The sequence below is a fragment of the Staurois parvus genome, unplaced genomic scaffold (genome assembly GCF_062004578.1).
Source record: "Staurois parvus isolate SC_StPar_1 unplaced genomic scaffold, SC_StPar_1.0 ptg000090l, whole genome shotgun sequence".
Taxonomy (NCBI): Eukaryota; Metazoa; Chordata; class Amphibia; order Anura; family Ranidae; genus Staurois; species Staurois parvus.
Window position 1 is genome coordinate 2,682,663 of NW_028317886.1, and position 23,723 is coordinate 2,706,385.

Sequence of the window (23,723 nt, forward strand, 5' to 3'; positions counted from 1 at the left end):
AGGCATATATAAGTAGTTCAAATACCAGAGCCAAATCTTCTTATCCTCTCTATAAGCTGATAGAGTGCGCCTCTTTTTTTTGATAGATCATGCTCTTCAAGGCCACCTTGAAAATGGAATAAAGAAAATCATGAGTGTTGTCCCTGCCAGGTCAAGTACAAGATCACCAACAATGTTACCAATTTATAAGGAAGTAAGTTTGCATCTGACTTTGGAAAGCACATTCAACTGAAGTCATTTTCATCTAAATTCCAGGGCCTATGCCAAGATCTTTTTTTCCCTTCTTCAGACAAGTCATGACAATGACATCACCAAATTATTATCTAAAGTGTCTCTGCTCTGTGTGACCTTCACATCTTTTGTGCCATATTGATTGGCAGTCAGATGCTTTGCTTTCATCTAGATTGCATACCGCTGACTGTTTTCATCTTCTGGTAATGAAATTTTTCCAACTAGAAGCAATTACACCTTCTAAAAAAAGAACACCCAAAAATGCAGCGTAGTAACATTTTTTCAAAACCTTTATTGGGTTTGAAATGGATCTGAGAAACCACATCCTTTAATCACACTAGAACAGCACAGCTATCAAGCACTGGTGGGTTGTAATCGGATCTCAGAGGCTCTCCTGTGTAGCTTTATAATCAATAGCTCAGAGCCTCAGATACAAGCTGAAAAGGGCTAATGATCAAAGGGGGTGGGAAAAAAAGAAAGAGGAAAATGTTTACTGTACAAGTGCAATAAATCAAAAGCCTTGTTCAAAGAAAATGGGTCATAATAAACATCCAGTACATTTAGCGCACTGTTATCCATTTACCTAGCCAAGAGCCAGGGGACAACAGTTATAAAATAACAAGCTTTGCTCATTATCATAAAGTAATCCAGAAGTTGTGAGTAGTTTCTTTACATTTTGGAGACCTCTCTTTCTGCTCTCAGCCCTTCCAAAGGCAAAAATGTATGCCAGCAGTCACAGTACAATCCTGTAATTTTGTTAAAAGCAGTGACCAGAGATAACATGTAGCAATACTAAGCAATGCCTTGTAAACCAATGTTATATATTACTATCTACCTGTGAAGAAATTGGTAAGAAAAGAAAAACCTTGATCTGTTAAATTATAGTTTCATAGTGGTAAATATACTAAAACTAGAGTGTGCAAAATCCGGTGCAGCTCTGCATAATAATCAATCATCTTCCAGGTTTTATTATCAAAGCTTAATTGAACAAGCTAAAAAGGTAAAAGCTGACTGGCTACCATGCAGAGCTGCACCAGATTCTGAGTGCTCCAGTTTCAGAAAATCTCCCCCATAGTGTATTTGTATATACTATACAAATATAGTATACCTCACCTGGGAACAGTGGAAATGTAATTATACACAGCTCAAATGGTTGTTTATCTACATGTCAAAATTAATGCAGGCTTTGGTGTTAACATACATTGACTTGATGTAGAAGGGTTACATTTTATATGGGTTTATAATCCAAGTGTTCATTTGCATGCATTGCATCAACTAAAATTGAGGAGGGCAAACACAGTGAAACCGATTCACTAAGGGATCTGCAAATGTGCACAAATTAAATTGTGAGAATACTCAATTCAATTATCTAATCATGTCCAGATAAAATAAATAAACAGGAATTAGCATTTTACATAACTGGATAATTGAAGTGAATATTTCAACAATATTTTGTGAAGGTTCTTAACTCCTTCAGCCACAGTATGGTAAATTTCTTATTCTAAAATGTGAAGTCTCATTCAGACTTAGGAAACTGGTGCAAAGATTAAACAGGTGGTGTACCAAGGCGCCTCTAGCCTTATTTGGATGGCTCAAGTAAAAAGCAAAATATGAGCAGAGAAAAGGAGCAGGAGCCTCTTAAATACACTGGTAAATCTTTTTTTTTCCAAATCACAGCATATAATTAACTAAATAAATCTAGAACCTTTGCATCACTGTGGCAACATAGTATTATTTCAGTTTAAAAAAGCAATAAGGATATGGGAAACCAGTAAAGCATTCCATTCTCAAGGACATTTTGTTGTGTCAGGGAGAGAAAGAATGACCTTTTCCAATGTAATGGGGCACCATAAAAAAATTTTGTGTTAGGCATCATGGAACCTATATCCACAGCTGCTTTGTAACCATAGACATGCAATAGTCTGATAACATAATAGGAGGATAATCTTTTTTTTTTCAGGTGCTTTTTATTCAAGGTTTTGCAGTTTTACAAAAAACAATTAGAAAAAAAACAGAGGAAAGAAAACAAACTACAATAAATAAGTAGCAGTCATGTTTTCCCTGGGAACAGGCACCTAGAGTAGCAATTCCTATACATTTAAGCATATGTAAAGAAATATGGGCAGCACAGTGGCTAAATGGTTAGCGCTTCCGCCTGGCAGTACTAGGATCGTTGGTTCAAATCTCAACCAAGCACTACCTGCCTGGAGTTTGCATGTTCTCCCTGTGCCTGCGTGGGTTTCCTCCGGGTACTCCGGTTTCCTCTCACACTCCAAAGACATGCTGGTAGGTTAATTGGATCCTGTCTAAATTGGCCCTAATATGTGTATGTATGAATGTGAGTTAGGGACCTTAGGTTGTACGCCCCTTGAGGGTTAGGGACTGATGTGAATGTACAAAATATATATATGTGTGTAAAGCGCTGCATAAATTGACGGCGCTATATAAGTACCTGAAATAAATAAAATAAATAACAAAACATCATAAATACATACAGGTCAGTAGCTATGCATCAATTACCACAGAACATATTCAGTGCAACCCAGTTCCCACTATGCACACAGATGTGAGAGGAAGCAAGAAGGGTTTTTACGTGCCAAACAAGGATGACAAGGAAGCATCACCACCACTCTGTCCAGTACAAGTAACAAGCACTTCTCAACTAAAGCGTGTCTACCCACTGTGCGTCCCAGCCATCTATATCCACCAGTACTATACCCCAGTCATTCCAAAATAAACATCAACGTCAATAAACGTAATATTGTAGAATCTGCATGGTCACTAATGCTAAGAGGGGCTAGTCCTGGAATCTGCAGTCATGGGTCCCATAGTTTGTCAAATTTGTAAGGAGTGTCCCGTTGCAGCAAAATCTGTCTTTCTTTAAACTTATATACTTCCTCATCCAAGAATCTCAGTATACATGTCAATGGGTCATACTGTAAAACAGTCTGGAATGCCATGTTAATAGAAGCGGTAATATTCCAAAGCATGTGCAACAGATCCGCAGGGGATCCTTCACATCTGGGGCAATCCAGACTTTCTTTACAGTGTCATTAGTATTGCTTATGTGGCATTCTACACGCCCTATGTATGACGAAGAGTTGTGATAGTCATTGTATTGGTGAAAGGGACACTAGTAGAACCTGTTCTAACACGATCTGCCATACATCCCCATCTACAGCAGCAATATCTTTAGCCCATCCTTTCCTACCAGGGAGCTGCTGTTTACCAAGGGAACTATCCAGCAATTATTTATACATGGAAGAAATGATGCCTTTACTATCTTTAATAGTAGCTAACTGGTCCACAATTGGCATGGATGAAGTTGGAGGTATTGGAAAAACCTATGAGAGGGGATAGCAAATTCCTGCTGTATATCTTGAAAGGAGTTTAGTTGGTGATTAGCGTATAATTGATTAAAGAACTGGAACCCCCTGGAGTACCGACCATCGGAAGATTATCTTAGGTCTATGCATACTTACACGGAAGTATAAGTAAATAGTGCAGTGAATGGTAATTGCTGACTCTACATATAGGGGTTTGAACTCTTTTTCAATTATGTTTTTTTTCCACAAATTGTATTTTTTTTTAAATATGTACTAAAAATTCTCTTTTGCTTTTTTCAGCCCTCAATATGAACAGGCAAACATGTATTCTAGCTGCCCCGAGTCAGAAAAACACTTATGCATCCCTTTAAAAGTGAGTTAGGCTAAGCATGGCTGTACACAAATGTGGACTGTTTTTCATGCCAAATTCAGCAATGTCTCTCTAAGAAAGACCTTTTTTGTTGCATGAATATGATGTACATCCTATACATCACTATATTTGACTACACCCCACCCCAGATTACAAGAAAAGTGCAACAAAACAGGTAATATAGCTGCCCCCTTAATATTTCTGTCACTTAAGCTCATTAACTAGCATTCTCAAAAATAAATTCAGATCAAGTTTATTTTATAAATGAAGTCATTTTCTCACCCTCGCAAATAGGATTCCTAAGACATATTTTATACCTTTTATGGGTGCTGTTTTCATTGCAAATATTCCAGGCCAATCACTGCTCCACAGTGTTTTGCAGCACTGAAATGTGAAACCTGTGAATTAATGTCTCGCCTGTCAATCAATCTAATAGAGATAATTCAATAGAATAACAGCCTACAACGCTGTTAATTTTGGGAAAGTATGTGTCCGGTCTCATGAGAACCTCTAATGACTCCAAAATATTAATGTTCACAGACATGTTTCTTTGCTAAAAGAACTAGTGCATTCTTGGTGGTAGAAGTGCGGAAGTCATCCAAGGTTACATTTGTTTTATAAACCATAAAGGCTTTGACTTTATTATATGCTTATTTGTGGAATGGAAGAGATGGCATTTACGAGGGAATGTGTGGTCTATGTTAATCCAGCTGTTCCTTCAGCACATCTTACTTAATGCATAAACTGCTGTGAAGGGCCACTGCACATCGTGGCTTTTTTTATGTGTATGGGGATGGGGGTAGGTCAAAACCTTTGCAGTAACCCATATCAACAAATTATAAATCATATTTCACTCATGAGATTTTATTAAATTGCTAGCTGAAATCAGCAGAGCTACAAGACATATATACTCTTTGAGCAGTATGATTAAATTCAATTCAATTGGCATAGATCTGCCACCTGGCCATTTATAATAGACCTGCCTGTCAAAAATAGAACTGCAATCAGATGTAATTGATTTCTATATGTAACAGCACACACTTTCAATTGGACCGTGAAGTAAAAAAAATATCTGGGTTGCCCATAGTAGGAATACAGAATGACCCCTATTTCCTAACCAGCACTAGAAAACATACAGCTAGAATAAATAAATAAAAAATCCTCTTGCACTGCCAAACCTGATATGATAAATTACGAGTGGTTGCAAACACAAAATTGCGTTCCCACAACACTAAAAAAATAAATAAATAGCGTTACACTACTCACTAAGCCTAACCATAAAGCAAAGAGTAAACACCTGACAGAGCCCCTAAGGTAATACAATGCGTACAACTTCAACATATATGAAAACAGATAATCTGAGTAATATATATCAAGGCATAAATAATAATAATAATATATATAATAAAACACCCAAAATATAAAGAAAACATTAAATAATATTAAACCCTTGGCACTGAGGGTACGCAAATTAGCAGCCACACTAGACTGGGCTTTTTTTCCATGGGGCTGCTAATTTGCGCACCTACCTTTGTGCTGGCAGCGCGCCGCACGGCATGCTCCCAGCACAAAGACCACGATGTCAGTGAAAGCCCAGGGTCCCATTCTAACAAACGAGACCCAGAACTCCAGATTCCAGGTCACATGATCACTGTGAAAGCCTCTGATTGAATATCACAGTGATCAGTCACTGTGAAGCCCGCCCCCCTTGTTTTCTAACTGAATGGAGGAGACACATTTTATCTGTCTCTGTCTTTTCAGAGAGAAAAAAAAAGTGTTTGAAAAAATATAAAATAAAAATAAAATAAATAAATAAAAAATACCTTGATTAAGGTTTGATTTGGGTCAGTGCCAGGGTTAGTGTTTGGGTCAAGGTCAGGGACAAAGGTCAAGGTCAGGGTAAAGGGTCAATATTTTTTTTATTAGTATCTGTGTCAGTTAGTGACAGGATAAAAAACAGCAAAATGTGCACTATTGTTTCTGGCCGTACTAAGGGTACAAACAACAACTATCATACACATATGTTGTATCGTTGCAATCATCAGGAGCAGGATAAAATTATTTTGGGTTGTTCTTTGGTGGTTGGATATGGTAGTAGCAAGAAATATACAACTAAATTAAAAAAATGTTTTTTTTTTTACTATTTTGGGTCAGTTTTCCTTTGATAATAAAAAAAAATCATAAGATATCCATTGCCATTTACCACCAAATGAAAGCCCAATTTGTCCTGAAAAAAACAAGGTATAATCCACCTGGATGGACATGTCAAAGTTGCAAAATTGTGCTCAGGCTTTAAGATTTGTTTTATCCTTAGGCATTAAGGGGTTAATTTAAATAAACACCCGGCTGGGCCCTCAACACAGTGACAGTCTGTGAATAAAAGCCTGTAAATGTAGAAAAATCGAGATCTGTAATGCAGAAAATCTTCAAATCAGCATATATTTCACACGTGGCTTTAAAATTCCTCCACCAGCTAGAGTGCACGCTCACCTCCCATTTTGACCTATAAGGAATATAGGTCAAATGCGTTTTAATATCAACCCAAAATCCTCTGTAAGTGTACTTTACTGGCTTCTTCTCCAATTCCTCATCAGAAAATCCATGTTAAAAAAACCCATCAAAGGACATCTCATAGTATAAGTCCATATTTGATGTATAAAAACCATACAACCATTCTGGTTCTGGGGACAGCGGAAAAGTTGGAGTTTTCTTTTGCTTTCATTTTCAATGATAATGGTAACAAAGAGAGTGGGTGAATCTTAACAGGGCCACAGACAGCAATAAAAAATTAATGGGTGTTCTAATCCCTCTCTACAAAACTAAAAAAAATGTTTTTCCTTTAGTTATACTTTAACCCTTGACTTCAGGGAAAGGAAAGATAAATAGATCAGGTATATTTGGATAAAACATGTAATCAGTTAACAGCTGGAACACCCTTAATCCTTAGGTTCAAGGAAAGGAACATCCTTAAAATACAGAATGTATCTGACACAGAAGAATTCTCTCAAGTGATATGAATGAGTAAGACAGCTCCAATAATAAGATATTTGCATGGAGAATATAGGAATTAGAGATGAGTAGTAATCCCAAATGTCTTCAGGCATAGGGTTAGGAAATATGCTGCATCCATATAAAAGGGCAGGCTGGCTAATGAGGGATAAATTGGCTAAAAGGGCCTAAGGACCAGAAAGGTGAGAAGACCTTTCAGCTCATGTCCAAAGGTTGTATAAGGGATGTGGTAGTACTCAACTTATCACCTGGGACAATTAGGTAGAGGTAGAGGGTAGGAAGAGGATCAATCTTCCGATGATTAGGTCCCACAAAAAGTGTATAAAGTTGCATTAAGCTACTGCCGGAATACCCCTTGTGACTAGGTAACTGAGCCCTGTCCAATGACCTTACAAGGAAGAACAGGATTGATAAAAGAAGGATGTTCTGTGTAAGGAAAAAGACACACTCACATGTATTACCCCCATCCCCACTGTAATAGGTATGGAACAACAGTTGGATGTATCTGACAGCAATAGTTGAGAGAACAAAAGGAAATGAATTGGACAAAAAATATACCCTGAACAATGATTAAAGTGGACAGTCAGTTATCCAGTCCAAGAGTCACTCATTCAGATTTACATTTTTCCAAAGGAGAAAAAAAATATTGCAGCCTTCAGATGAAGATCAGAGAAGATAGTTTTTTTAGAAAACTGATGAAGAGAATTCATGAAACATGAGAAACTGTCTGTGATTATGAACCAGTCTCATGAGTGAGGGAGTGGATAACTGTTTACTTCCAGGAAGAGAGAAAAGAAAACGAGATAAACCCATCTTGACAAGGGATGATCTGACCTGGGTTTGATTCGAGCATTGTTCGTCGCACTTCAAAAGACGTTTGGATGCCAAACCACAGAAATGTCAAAATTCAAAATGTCAAATTTAAAATGTTCATTTCAGTGTATTGCAAACAGATTTCTAGCCTGTGAAAGGCTATTTTCAACCAGCTTGTAAGATTAACAAAGATTGCTTTGAAGTGTCATGCAAATTATTTTTGAAATCATTCAAAGCCTAGCTCAAATCATTCAAAGCCCATGCAAATGACTAGCTTTAGCCCAATACACCCAAATTCAGCATGCAGGGCCTCATTTATTTATTTTAAATACACTACTGTACTCTACAGACTTTACTGAAAACAATGTAAATTTTACAACAACACATATGGTGCAAATGAGCCCAAAGGTTACTTACTCCTGATCCAAAGGGATCAATTATAAGTCAACATGTGCTTTGTTTTTTACAAACTAATATAATATACAATGAGCTCTGGTAGAAAATGAGGCTAGACAAGGCTGTAATTGTTAAAGTGTATATGCACATGTGGAGGGTGTCAGTATTTATTCAATACCTCCCTCTGTCTTTTCTGTTTAACACGTATAATAAAAAATTATACAGCTTCAAGCATATGTTATTACATGACATTAAAATAAGCAACAGGATTTGATTTAAATAAGTAACTGGTATGTGAAAGATTATTTCAGCCATAAAACCTATGCACGTCTACAGACATCAGTAAGATACCAGGCAAAAAGTCTTCCAGTGGTGTTTTTTTTCGGCATTAATGAATGGGTGGTTATGGTTGGCCTCATTTACCATAGGCTTGATGGAAGAGTTGAGCTAAGTAGCAACCATGGCAATAATTTCTCTCAGGAACTTTGCCTGACAGGTTGTCATGTTGTAGCAAAACATTGGCTCATTATGAACCTGTAAGGTTGGTTCTTCACAGCCACAGAATGTTAACAATTAGGATGTGTGGGGTTGTTCTAATGGGCAATAACAACTGTTTGAATATGAACTATTGTGATTAGGTTTCCTTTTTACACTAAGTTAATAAACGACTTAACCAATGACAGCTTGGAAAACCAAAGTTAGTCCAGGACTTGCTTCCTATATTAATTCTTTATTAGAACCACAACACAGACATGCTGCCCCAAATGTAACCACCAATGGGGTTTCTGAATAAAGACAGACACATTGAACATACCTCTTAATTAAACCAGCAAATGCAAAAGTTTTGTCTTTCAAGCAGACTAAACCCAGTTCCTTTTTATTAGCTGCATTTTTTGTTTTGTTTTGACCAAGAAGAGAGCATGCTAATCAAGGCTTTCATTCTCTTAGGCTAGTGTCATATAAAGTACAAAAGTAAAACAAAAGGTAGGTAAAAACCAAGAAGTAAAGCATATACAGGCATAACAATGTACAGAGCAATCATATTAGCCAAAGTTGCCTTGCTATAAGTTAAAATTACCTAGTTATAAATAGCAAACCTCCATAATGTTATTTAATTCCAACAAAAAAAACATTTTAAATTGTGTTATTAACCACTTCAAGTCCGGACACTTTTACCCCCTTCCTGTCCAGGCCAATTCTCAGCTTTCAGTGCTATCACACTTTGAACGACAATTGCACGGTCATGCAACACTGTACCCATATGAATTTTTTAGCATTTCTTTTAGATAAAAATAAAGCTTTATTTTGGTGGTATTTATTCACCACTGGGATTTTTATTTTTTTTGTAAATGAAAAAGTCAAAAAAATTTGAAAAAAAAGTGTTTTTCTTATAAAATTTTGCAAATAAATAGTATTTCTTCATACATCTTGGCCAAAATGTATTTCGTTATCTTTTTATTAAAAAAAAAATAACCCAAATTAGTTTATAACCAAAAATGATAATTTTTAAACATTTTTTTTACATTTTTATATATTATTTATTTATTGATTTATTTTTTTACACACTCTCACCCTAGCAGTACAGTGTCACCATGGTGACACTGTACTACTTGTGGGGGGTGATGAAGTTTTTTTTTTTTTTTTACACTGATTGCTTTTACACCCATAAAGGCTGTAAAAGCAATACTTTCTCCTTCTCTCTGGCTGCATTCTGGCAGCCATTGAGAACTACTGTGTGAGCTGTGACTGGTCACAGCTTGTCACGTGGTACAAGGCTGTTGTGAATAGCCTTGTACCATGTGACCTCTGTGATCATTCACAGATTTCACATGTAGTAAGCAATGATGTCAGAAGTGACATCTTGCTTACTACTCTGTATGTGATCACTGATCGGCCAATCAGTGATCACATGATCGGGACTTCGACAATCGGTGTTCCACTGTGTCCGGAGGACACAGCGAGCACTGGATCGCGGTGCTGCGTGCTCCCAGGGAGCGCACAAGCAGGGTGTGGGGAAACCGTTTATAAACGGCCACCCAACCCTGCACTGCCACCGTCCGGCCCTTTATATACAACGGCTGGACGGGAGGTGGTTAAAGTATACCTAAACCCAAAAGCAAAAATGCAATATTTGGCAGTTTACAAATTCTTAGATGTGGTGGCTAAATTAGTTTTCTTTTTTTATAGTCTTTTTTCCTTTATTTTCCCCTGATGATCTGGACAGCAAGTCTGTTACTTTTCATCTTCCATTTACAGACCACGCTGTCCACAAAAATTGATAGTTAGGGGGTTGACCCCACCCCATGTGACATCAGTGACCAGCATGACCGGGTCGATGATGTCACATGGGGGCGGGGTCGCATTGGTGATGTCACCGGGTGACCCTGCCCCTTACATATTTAAGAACTGTCAAACCAGCTTCTGAGCAGAGTGGCGGCGGTAGACATCGTGACATCGTGATTGATGTTGGATCTGCTTCGGGGGGACATTCTTTTATTAAAGGTCTTGTCAAAGAATGACTTCTGTCTTTTTTTCACACTACAGCTTTTTTTTTGTGAATGGGTAGTGGTACCATGTACCCCATATTCATTCACGTGGGGGAGGGGGGCAGGATCTGAGGGACCCCTTGCTAAAGGGGGCTTCCAGATTCCGATAAGCCCCTCGCCGCAGACGCCCACAACCACAGCCCAGGGTTGTGGGGAAGAGGCCCTTGTCCCCATCAACATGGGGACAAGGTGCTTTGGGGGGGTAAAGTTCCCCTACCCCAAAGCACCCCCCTGTATTGAGGGCATTTGGTCTAGCATGGTTCAGGAGGGGGGTGCTCACGCTCGCTTGCCCCCCCCCCCTTTCCTGACCTGCCAGGCTGCATGCTTAGATAAGGGTTTTGTATGGATTTTGGGGGAAACCCCACGCCGTTTTTTTTTTAATTTTGGCATGGGGCTTCCCCCCAAGATCCATACCAGACCCGAAGGGCTTGGTATGGATGGAAGTTTTTTTATTATTTTTTTAATTGCCGGCAATTCTTTCTTTTACATTCAGTTGTCAGTGGGAACTCCGCTGACAGCTGAAACATTAATGCATGATTTTCACTACTAAAATACAGCTTGACTTGATAAAATAACTCATGCAGTATTTTAGTAGCCTTTTTTAGTGAATTTACTATTTTTCAGTGCATTTGGGAAGGTCTCCTGAGGTTATCTTTTAAAAACGCTTCTAAACGCAAATGTGCATAAACGCGGCTAAACTCGTTATGCAAACGCAGCTAAACTGACATTTTTTAACATACGTTTTCCAGCAGTCGGTTTCCATCTTTCAGAAGAGTTTTCCAAACGCCCCATGTACATGAGCCCTAAGAATAGGGAATAAGACTTTTGAGCTGTAGGGTCTTAAAGAAATTATGTGAACTTCTAAATTGGCAGCCTTTCATGGTCTGTTATGTTTTTAAATGCCTATTAGGTCTCATGTACACTGAATGTTTTTACTGCTGCTTTTTGGCTTTTGGTGCTTCTTTTGTACAGCCAGCAAACTCCCCAGCATGCTATTCTATGTGTCCATGTACACATAGGCTTTAATCAGTGTTTTTTGTCAGGGGCGTTTTTTGGCTGGAAAAAAACAGAACTGGGTTTCTAGAGGAGTGTTTTAGCTGTAAAAATGCTCAAATGCTGGTAAACGTGGTAAAATGCTGCAAACCGCTACGACCGTCATACCACCGCATAGAAAATCGGTAGTTCGTATGCGAAACGACAACATTTTTCACTGTTGTTCAACCGGATTTTTTCGTTCACAATATCGTTATCGGTTAAAACATCCTGCTCATCAACGAAGAGAAAATCGCTCTATCAGTGGTTACGCAAAATATTTGTACAATCTTCTTAACGTGGGTACGGGGCATAAGACATCTAATCTAAAGAGGGAGCGGAGTGGAGTGTTGGTGGTTAGATTTATACAGAGATTTTTGGGAATTCTGGATGGTATTATTGAATGCCTTATTAAAATGTATTAACCAAACACAAAATCTCATATGGAAAAGATGGGGTAGTTTTACATAAAAGTTTAAAAGTACTAAGGGGTTGGTAAAGGTTCTTATAAGGATACTTGAAGGCTGAAAGGTTACTATCAATATATGTAATCAGTTTTTATAGTCGGCCAAAAGGCTTTCAAGACTGACCAGGCCATTATTTCTTGAGATAAGAACTCCTGTGACCCTCCAGGCAAAGGGAACAGTGTCTTCCTATATGCTTGGTGTGTTGGTTGGTTGCCTCTTGTGCAGATCTTATATAAAAGTTTGATACAAAAATACATGCATACGTAATACATAAATAAATACATAGATGCATACATACATACATACATAAACAAAATGCAAACAGCACTGTAGCAAGAACAGGAACAATGTTGGTGTTTTCTAACTTGTACTTTATGTATACATGAACAATGAACATCTCTTACGTGCTTCAATTTTCTCTGTTAAAGCAGAACTCTGGGCAAAAACTTCTTTACATGTTCTTGCTGCTGATTTCCTACCTTCACTGAACATGTCATCCCTCTTTTCGTTTACTCAGTAGTTGCTCTCAGAAAACCTATTCATCTTCAAATCAAACCGATAATTCCCTTTGGTTCCTTGTTTGTAAGACGGGTGGTTGCTATGCCTCATAACATAATTCCCCTTATGTTATGGGGACAAGCAAAGGGTGAAGTGTTCTATAGCCCTAACACACTTCTTGTCTTAGGGTGACAACACTGATTATTAACAGATACAGTACAGTGAGACCTGTCACCATAGTACGGGAAGTATGTTGCTGGCTCCTGCCAATTTGTACATTCTGTTTGCAATAAATGTTTTGCTATGATACATGGACATGTCTATCCTATGCAGTAACTGACAAGTATAATGTTATAAACTAGCTGTTCTATGCTGGACTGTTAAATTCAAAATGTTGTCTGCATTTATATTTTTGGTATTTAAGCTTTAAGTTGAGTTGTGTGATGTTTGGGCTGTGACCACCTATGCATTGACATTTAATATGGCGATTGTTTATAGCAAATTATAGTAGCCCAATCTAAACTAAAGCCTATAAATTCTTCATGTAACACAAAACTGCCACAGCGCTAATTTGGTCATTAAAAACAATAAAAAATATTTTAAAAGATACTACTTAAACATTTACAATGATACTGGCATTACTATCTATATACTAGGTTAGTATAAACCTAGTACTATACTACGTTAGTATGAACTTAGTGATATTAAAGGCCTAAATTTAAAAAAATAAATAAATAACAAAAACACATCACACTTACCTGCTCTCTGCAGTAGTTTTGCACAGAGCAGTCCGGATCCTCCTCTACTCAGGTCCCCCTGCCAGTGCTAATGGTCCCTCCCTCCTGTCAAGTGCTAGCACAGCACGCAGTTTGCTATGGGGGCATCCGAGCAAGCACATTCCCAAGCCGCAGCTCTGCGTGCCCATTCACACACAAAGCCGTGGCTTGGCCCTGCCCCCTTCCTCTCCTGATTGGCACACTGACTGTACTTGACAGCAGCAGGAGCCAATGACTCCAACTGCTGCCTCAGAGTCCCCAGAGAACTGAGTCTCTAATGGACATTGCTGGGGGCTTAGGTAAGTGTTGGGGGGGGGGGGGCTGGGTGGGCTGCCACACACAGACTTTTTTTGCCTTCTTACATGGAATGGAATACAGATACAGAGTTTGCAGCACATTTTGTGGTATATCAGCAATCTCTTACTTTCAGAATTGCAGGGCATGGTACTTTAGAAGACCTTTTCCTTCCCCCTTAAATTAATAAACATGTGGATAAAAATGTACTTGCTATGGGGGCACCTGCTGCTCCATTTGTCCATTCACAGACGTAGCCATGGCTTTGCTCTGCCACTCTCTCTTTTCATTGGCTCACTGGCTGTGCTTGACAGCAATGGGAGCCAATGGCTTCCGCTGCTGTCTCAGCCACTGAGGAGAGGAAGTCCTGGGATTGTCGAGACTCCAGTTCACATCTCTGGATCGAGAGGGGCTTTGGTGAGTATTATGGGGGACTGGGGAGGCTGCTGTACAGAGGTTTTTCTACCTTCATGCATAAAATGCATAAAGGTAAAAAACCTTCAGCCTCTACGCTCATTTTAATTACCAAGGCACCACCGTTATTTAGGAATAGGCCAGATTTTGATGGCTAGATCTGTTTTAACATAGTAAGTACTAGTTTAGAGAGTGTATCACATTTTATATAGGTACCTTTATTTAGAGTACGCAGCTAGTCCTATCCTAGATTTAAAGTTATTTTTAGTTTTCCCAAATTCAAATGTTGGTTTCAGAGCAGTAACAGAGAGGAAATTTTCCAATGGGGACACTTGTGTGGTGACCCTATTGACACATAGGGGTTTTTTTCATAGCCAGCCCACTGGTTTACTGGAAACAGATAGCAATAGTCTTCCTATTGCAGCATCCTTTCAAACACAGTTGTTTTATCCAAGTGCTAATATATTTCAAAAGGACAGAATAAGATCATAGGCTTACATGATTTTCTTTATCGTTATACTGGAAATAAAAAGCCCTTTCAATATATACAGTAATATGTGTTCACCGTATATGTATTTCAAATAATTATTAGACACTCAAATAGTTTGGCTGCTTTGTTAAGTATGAGATAATATGTATTTTCTAACAGTTGTTTTATAAAGGGACATTTTAGATTAGTAAAGAGATATGCACATGCGTAAGTTCAAAATTATTTACAAAAAGACTGCATTTCTTTCCAATGACATATAGTCATGGAAACCAGTCAAATGCATCAGGAACATGTCAAATAATTAGCATATGTAGCAATTACGATCAGTATGCTGGGAATGAGAATATAATTGTTTTCCAAACATGTTGGATAGAGTGAAGCATGAAATCTATGTATCACTCTTTGACATTGCACTTTTCGAGCTGTAATTCCTATGATTCCCAGCCAGACCATGGAGAGGGAAAAATGTGGGATGGCTGACATAATTCACATTACTCAGTCTGTTAGCACTACAAAATAGCTGGCATATTTCTGAATGTGTAGTATGCCTGGCAGGTATTTACTTTACATTCATGCTAAAATAATATTTCAGCTGTGTTATTTCTGTTAACAAATTACAAGATTATAATACATTTCAGAGAAAGGGCTTTTCTGCGGTCTTTCAGTCAGATCCTATAATACAAGACTTCAATTTGACTTATGGAATAAAAAATATATATACGGTACACTTTTTACAAGAAATCAGGTTTGGAGACATGTAAAAAAGGTTTATCACTTGCAAAGACAAAAAGCCAAAAGCATAGCTCATTATTTACATTACATATGAACCTTGAACCTTTTAAGCTATGTAACTAAGCAGTAGAACTGCAGAATAGCCATTTTGTAAAAAAACATCATTGTTTATGGGCTCTGCACATCTCAAACAATTATGGAAACAGGACTTTCAACCAACACTCTGCTCAATTATCACAGTAGATTAGGGACAAAATAAAAATGTTCCACTGATGCATCATTTTTTTTTTCTATAAGCCAAGCTGTCATCAAGCTATAGTGAAAGGGGTAGACAGAGTAACAAAAATTAATGTTTTATGGTCTCAGGTGTTAAATGTAGTGTATTTAAAAGCTGTTCATTCTAAAGCAATACCCTGCTTTTTAATTTGGCGGTTGTTATTAAAGGCAGTCTGCATTTTAGATTTTTAGAACTTCAATATATAAAACTGTATTTACAATGAAAAAGGAACTGAACTCAAAGCTGTGGCCAAAACAAGGTGAGCAAGGGACAAAGGACTACTCAGCAGCATTGCCTTAAGATTCCCTGCAGCTACTCTTTGCCCATTACTGACCTACCATGTCTTGTTCTGCACTGTGTCCCTGTGAGGAGGTGGCCATGTTGGTAGAGGCAGGGCTTTTTCTTCATCATGTCAGATATTCCAGCAAAGATAGCAGCGAGGAGCACAGTAGTGTCGTTACCAAATCTCATGCTAGATATACAGGTGAAACTCAAAAAATTAGAATATCGTGCAAAAGTTCATTATTTTCAGTAATGCAACTTAAAAGGTGAAACTAATATATGAGATAGACTCATTGCATGCAAAGCAAGATAGTTCAAGCTGTGATTTGTCATAATTGTGATGATTATGGCTTACAGCTCATGAAAACCCCAAATCTACAATCTCAGAAAATATCAGAAAATTAGAATATTGTGAAAAGGTGCAATATTCTCGGCTCAAAGTGTCCCACTCTAATCAGGTAATTAAGCCATAACACCTGCAAAGGATTCCTGAGCCTTTAAATGGTCTCTCAGTCTGGTTCAGTAGGAATCACAATCATGGGAAAGACTGCTGACCTGACAGTTGTGCAGAAAACCATCATTGACCCCTCCATAAGGAGGGAAAGTCTCAAGAGGTAATTGCAAAAGAAGTTGGATGTTCCCAAAGTGCTGTATCAAAGCATATTAATAGAAAGTTATGTGGAAGGGAAAAGTGTGGAAGAAAAAGGTGCACAAGCAGCAGGGATGACCGAAGCCTGGAGAGGATTGTCATGAAAAGGCTATTCAAAAGTGTTGGGGACTTTCACAAGGAGTGGACTGAGGCTGGAGTCAGTGCATCAAAAGCCACCACACACAGATGGATCCTGGACATATTCCTCTTGTCAAGCCGCTCCGGAACAACAAACAACGTCGGAAGCGTCTTACCTGGGCTAAAGAAAAACAGACCTGGTCTGTTGCTCAGTGGTCCAAAGTCCTCTTTTCTGATGAGAGCAAATTTGCATCTCATTTGGAAACAAAGGACCCAGAGTATGGAGGAAGAATGGAGAGGCACACACTGCAAGATGATTGAAGTCCAGTGTGAAGTTTCCACAGTCTGTGTTGATTTGGGGAGCCATGTCATCTGCTGGTGTTGGTCCACTGTGCTTCATTAAGTCCAGGGTCAATGCAGCCGTCTACCAGGAGATTTTGGAGCACTTCATGCTTCCTTCCGCAAACAAGCTTTATGGGGATGCTGACTTCATTTCCAGCAGGACTGGGCACCTGCCCACACTGCCAAAAGCACCAAAACCTGGTTCAATGACCGTGGGATTACTGTGCTTGATTGGCCAGCAAACTCGCCTGACCTGAGCCCCATAGAGAATCTAAGGGGGATTGCCAAGAGAAAGATGAAAGACATGAGACCAAACAATGCAGAAGATCTGAAGGCCGCTATTGAAGCATCCTGGTCTTCCATAACACCTTAGCAGCTGATAGTTTCCATGCCACGCCGCATTGTGGCAGTAATTGCTGCAAAAGGGGCCCAAACCAAGTACTGAGTAGATATGCATGCTTATACTTTTCAGAGGTCTGATATTGTTATATGTACAATCCTTGTTTTATTGATTGCATGTAATATTCTAATTTTCTGAGATTGTGGATTTGGGGTTTTCATGAGCTGTAAGCCATAATCATCACAATTATGACAAATCACAGCTTGAACTATCTTGCTTTGCATGTAATGAGTCTATCTCGTATATTAGGTTCACCTTTTAAGTTGCATTACTGAAATAAATGAACTTTTGCAAGATATTCTAATTTTGCAAGTTTCACCTGTGCAGCTATGAGGCCATAGGCACTCTGTTCCACTTTAGGTAGGCTCGGTAGATCTTTAATATTTTCCGTGTGTCAGCATAAGGTGCAAGATGGTTTTCCCACACCATATGAAACTACTGCAACTGCAGTTTTTTTATGTCAACATCAAATCTGTGAGCCTTAAAGAGACACTTTTAGAAGTGTGATAGGGTTTCTGTAGAAGTTCCTGTACTGGCCTTGATGTCACCAAGGTGTCTGACTGCTGCCTTTGAAATGTCTGACACCTGAAGCTGTGTGTGGGAGACAGCCTGTATGTCATCATTGACAACACTGGCAGAGAAAACACAGTCTGCTGTAACTCACAGTGCAGGGAAAGCTTCACAAGCAGTAGGTCAACACCCTGATGGGCCAGGAGAAGGGAAGGAGGACACATTTCAGGTCCAGAATTGACAGAGGTTGAAGAAAACTACACTATTTTGCCAAAAGTATTGGGGCGCCTGCCTTTACATGCACATGATGGCATTCCGGTCTTAGTCCGTAGGGTTCAATATTAAGTTGGCCCACGCTTTGCAGCTATAACAGCTTCAACTCTTCTGGGAAGGCTGTCCACAAGGTTTAGGAGTGTGTCTATGAGAATGTTTGACCATTCTTCCAGAAAAGCATTTGTGAGGTCAGGCACTGATGTTGGACGAGAACGCCTGGCTCACAGTCTCCACTCTACTTCATCCCAAAGGTGTTCTATCGGGTTGATATCTTGACTCTGCGCCGGCTAGTCAAGTTCCTCCACCCCAAACTCATTCATCCATGTCTTTATGGACCTTGCTTTGTGCACTGGTGCACAGTCATGTTGGAACAGGAAGGGGCCATCCCCAAACTGTTCCCACAAAGCTGGGAGCATGAAATTCTCCAAAATGTCTTGGTATGCTGATGCCTTAAGAGTTCCCTTCAATGGAACTAAGGGGCCAAGCCCAACCCCTGAAAAACAAAGCCACACCATAATAATCCTCCACCAAAACTTTACACTTGACAAAATGCAGTCAGGCAAGTACCGTTCTCCTGGCAACCAGCAAATCCAGACATGTCCTTCTCTGATTGCCAGACAGATAAGCATGATTCATCAATCCAGAGAACACGTCTCCACTGCTCTAGAGTCCAGTGGCAGCGTGCTTTATACCACAACATCCGATGCTCTGCATTGCACTTGGTGATGTAAGGCTTGGATGCAGCTTCTCGACCATGGAAACCCACTCCATGAAGCTCTCTACACACTGTTGTTGTGCTAATCTGGAGGCCACTTGAAGTTTGGAGCTCTTTAGCTACTGACTCTGCAGACAATTGGTGACTTCTGCACACTATGTGCTTCGCATTCGCTGACCTTGCTCTGTCATTTTAGGTGGCCTACCACATTGTGGCTGAGTTGCTGTTGTTCCCAGTTGCTTCCACTTTGTTATAATACCACTAACAGTTGACCATGAAATATTTAGTAGCAAGGAAATTTCACGGATAGACTTATTGCACAGGTGGCAGCCTATCACGGTACCACGCTTGAATTCACTGAGCTCCTGAGAATGACCCATTCTTTCACAAATGTTTGTAGAAGCAGTCTGCATGCCTAGGTGCTTGATTTTATACACCTGTGGCTATAGAGGTGATTGGAACACCTGAATCCAATGATTTGGAGGGGTGTCCCAATACTTTTGGCAATATAATGTACATCACTGCTACTGGCAAAAATCAAAATGAGCTGCTATAGCAACAGCAGCATCAGTAAGTGCTTTTTGTAAACTTTTTATTTATGTGAGCAGTGTCACGTACCTTACTTGTCAGCCTGATGGCAGAGGAAGGCCTCTCGTACAGCTCTGGCTTGAGGGCCACTGAAGGTGGAACAGCAACCACAAGAGCATGGCGGTGTATGAGTTCCTGGTCAGTCCTGTAGTCTGTGCAGGAATTGTTGGCACTTCGCTGGCAGATAGGATCGCTGGACTGGCTGGCAGCAGAGCAGGCTGGTAGCAGGCAGACAGCACGGCGGGGCTGGCTGGTAGCAGAGCAGGCAGGCAGTGGATCAGGCTGGTAGCAGGCAGACATCACAGCTGGACTGGCTGGTGGCAGAGCAGGCAGGCAGTGGAACAGGCTGGTAGCAGACTGTATGCAGGGTCAGACAAGCCAGGTTGGTAACAGATAAGCAGATCAGGCACAAACGGCAGGCAGAAGAATGGTCGGGTCACAAGCCAAGGTCAGTGATGGTGGGAGCAGATCAAGCAGAGACAGAAGGCAGGGGCGGAGTCCAAGAAGCAAGCCAGGGTCAAACACAGGTATCACTCACAGGAACAGGCAGAGGAATACAGGTGGAGCTAAAGATCAGACAGCACAGGCTAATAGTGCTGCTAGGTTTAAATAGTCTGATTGGCGCCAACATTAGCAACGGGCAGCCGCGTGTGCAAACGCAAATGTGCACGACAATGCACTGCAGAACAGTCCCTCGCACATCTGCGCCTATGCTGGTGTGCAAGCCCAGAGACCTCAGCTGCATTATGGCGAGCATCTTCCTGACAAGAAGTCTGAAAAGACTTTTTTGATGACAGTGTCTCTTTAATACCATGATAAAGAAGAGAGTAATTTTAGAGTTACACTTAGTGAATATATCCGCTGCCTTCATGATGCATTTTACAAGTAAAATGTTATCCCACATGATTTATTAGATGTTCTCGAGTCCCACAGAACAGTCCATGCTGACAGCCAGGATAAAAGGCTCTACCACCAGACTGATGGATCATCCAGGCAGGTGAACATTTTCATCCTACACCTTTTAAACAGGATGAATGATTTTTAGTGAACCGTTGCACTGGCAAGTGATTAGCTGCTGGGAAAGACTGTAATAGACTCTAGAAAAGCTGTAGGAAGATGGTGCCCAGGTGTAGGCACGACTCAGACGATCCAACACTCCATATATGCATGCAAAGCAATTTGCATAGTATCTCTTCTACAAAATAGAATCTGCCATGTGTTATGCAAGGCAAGCAATCGGCTATGTATTTCGTGAAAAAGCCATTAACACAGCATGTGACAGGTCCTCTTTATTCTGTATCAGTATCAGAAAATATATACAGGAAGTGATTGAAGATTTCTCCAACAGGGACACAGAAAAAAACATTTGTGGACTGCTTCCCTCTTTTCATGTACTTGTGTAACAGGAAGTGATAATTTCTCTAGTGGGGTCATAGAGAGATAAAAAAATTCAATACAAAATTAAAATCTCACTCTCTCCATCAAAAAAAATCTGGAGTTAGGCTTTAGGGTTAATATTGCTAATATTGTAACAAACTTAATAAGTCAAGTTTCTAACCTGAGATCCAAAGGTTTAAGATCTAAGTTGCTGGCTATGTACAGGCCATGATTTGTCATAGCTTCCATCAAGCAGAGTTTGGAAGCCAACATCCAACCCTGAAATTATACATCAGAGTATTTGGAACTATGCTTCTGGTGGGAAGGCAGTGTCCTCGTGCACATGGCACCTATGTGCCACCTGCAGCAAGAATCTGAAGAATTGCTGAAGTTGAATTCACAGAAGGATTCAGATAGTCACAGTCAATCAGTTGATACAGAGCAATGAGAGGCCTGCAGCTGTCCACTGATGCATATTACCAAACTTTCCTTTGTTACTAAACTATCCCAATATAAATAAATTCATACATCAATAAGTATTAAATAAATCACAAAATGCTCAATGATAAGTGTCCCAAAAATAAATATCCCAAATAATAAATGTCCAAAACGTCTCTAAATAATAATTGTCTTTTCCACCTCCAAACCAAATAATGTCAATCAGTTGATACAGAGCAATGAGAGGCCTGCAGCTGTCCACTGATGCATATTACCGAACTTTCCTTTGTTACTAAACTATCCCAATATAAATAAATTCATACATCAATAAGTATTAAATAAATCACAAAATGCTCAATGATAAGTGTCCCAAAAATAAATATCCCAAATAATAAATGTCCAAAACGTCTCTAAATAATAATTGTCTTTTCCACCTCCAAACCAAATAATGTCTTTAAGATGATCCAAACGAAACTTATCCAGAATCTTTGTGTACCTCAAAAAATATAAACTTAAGATAGAGTATTACCTTTTATATAAAACGATAAAGTGCCATAAATCGTGTATCATGCATTTTTTTTTCCTTCCACGTGTGATTTGAGTGCACTTGTTATGCGTTTGCATGATACACGATTTATGGCATTTTATCGTTTTATATAAAAGGTAATACATTTTCTTAAGTTTATATTTTTTGAGGTAAACAAAGATTCTGGATAAGTTTCGTTGGGATCATCTCAAGAAAGATATTATTTGGTTTGGAGGTGGAAAAGACAATTATTATTTAGAGACTTTTTGGACATTTATTATTTGGGATATTTAATTTTGGGATTTATTTAATACTTATTGATGTATGAATTTATTTAAATTGGGATAGTTTAGTAACAAAGGAAAGTTTGATAATATGTATGTTGACTTTCAAGGGTGAAAGTCTTTGACTTTTCTTTCTGGGTGTGTTTATATTGGCAGAGGTGGTATTGTGCAGAGTTTATACTGTCCACTAATACAATCACACATGGACAGATGATGGCCCTAGATGCAAGCTGTTTGCATCCTGGGTTGATCATCTGTCTCTAACCGCAGGTAATCACTCTGTATGCAATTACAGCCGAACACCTGCATACAAGTGTGGCAGCTCTCTGTCATTTTTTTGTACTGGCTGAATGGCCACAACTATCCACCAGTAGTCGGAATACAATAGTTGGCACAGATGGACACCAATGTTTTACATATTTTACTATAAATGGTCAAGGAGTCTTCTAATAACAAGTGATGATGATTATTTAGTGCTCCAGCCAATGCCACTGGACTTTTAAAACATATGTAGCATTTCTTTTATGTTCATAAACAGCAAGAGGATTCTTAACCACACAAAAAGTCAATGAACCATCATCAATCTCACAGATTTTCATTTTTATATTAACCCCTGTAAGGCCTAATTATGGGTATCTGTGGTTTTGTAATACATCCTTAGGACTGTTCTCCACATTCAGTTGTGTCAGATATGAGAAAGGATAAAACAGAATTGCATTTTGTTAAAACGCACAATCAACCAATCAGTAAATTAGGAGATATAAGAGCTAAAGTTATTCCCAACTTTCCATGTAACAGTTAAACTTGGCCCTGCCTCTTCCTGTCTTGCTGTTGGCCCTTTAACATGCACAGTTGTTTCACTGACCAATAGGTAGACTTGCCAGGAGGAAGTAGCAATTTTGATATCAACCTTTACAGGAAAAGTCAAGATTTTCAACTAACTTCAGCTCTGCATATATCTTAATTTATTGATTGTTCTCACAAATAGTTACTTCAGTTTATGAATTTTTCACATGTGCTTAATTCTATTACCAAAGCTTGTAGCAGGATTACTTTAAGAAAATATTTCAACTCAAACTGTACCATGCAGACATATATTGTCAAAAAAGAAGGTATAGCTTTACCTGTGGTGTGTCCCAAGTTATCATTAGAGTGCTGAGTGAGGTCAATTGTTCTGTCTATTTGGAACATTTTTAAGTCTTCTTCGTCTAAGGCAATGTCTCCCCAAAAGACAGCTAAAAAAAAAGATAAAAAGAAAGATTAGGAACAATAACTGTGTGCGCTCTTCAGTTTATTAAAAAAATAAATATTTCTCAAATCTATGAGAACAACATTCCATCACATTAGCAAAGGCCACTGACTGTAGTATTTCGGACTGATAATCAAAAACTGACATGGTCATATATATCCATTCGTAAATATGTGACATACATTCCTGGCATTCTCTGAGAATGTTCACATGCTTGAAACGTAATTAAACGTTCACAAAAGATATTTACAGCAGGCATGTAACATAGCAATGCCCTTTCGGTTACAAATATGACGCAGCCATTTCTGTCACAATACTTGGTAAAATACATTTTGCTTCTT

General features: G+C 39.1%; 1 protein-coding gene across 2 annotated transcripts in view; it reads right to left on the reverse strand.

The window, feature by feature from the left end:
- Positions 1-23,723, reverse strand: part of TLL1 (tolloid like 1) — a 197,041-nt gene that overhangs the window by 98,644 nt on the left and 74,674 nt on the right. For both annotated transcript variants that reach the window (XM_089670356.1, XM_089670357.1), the window contains exons 2-3: positions 23,258-23,368; positions 26-106 (exon numbers count right to left, since the gene is read on the reverse strand). In XM_089670356.1, the coding sequence (XP_089526482.1) occupies positions 26-106; positions 23,258-23,368 (192 nt within the window). The remainder of the gene's footprint in view (positions 1-25; positions 107-23,257; positions 23,369-23,723) is intronic.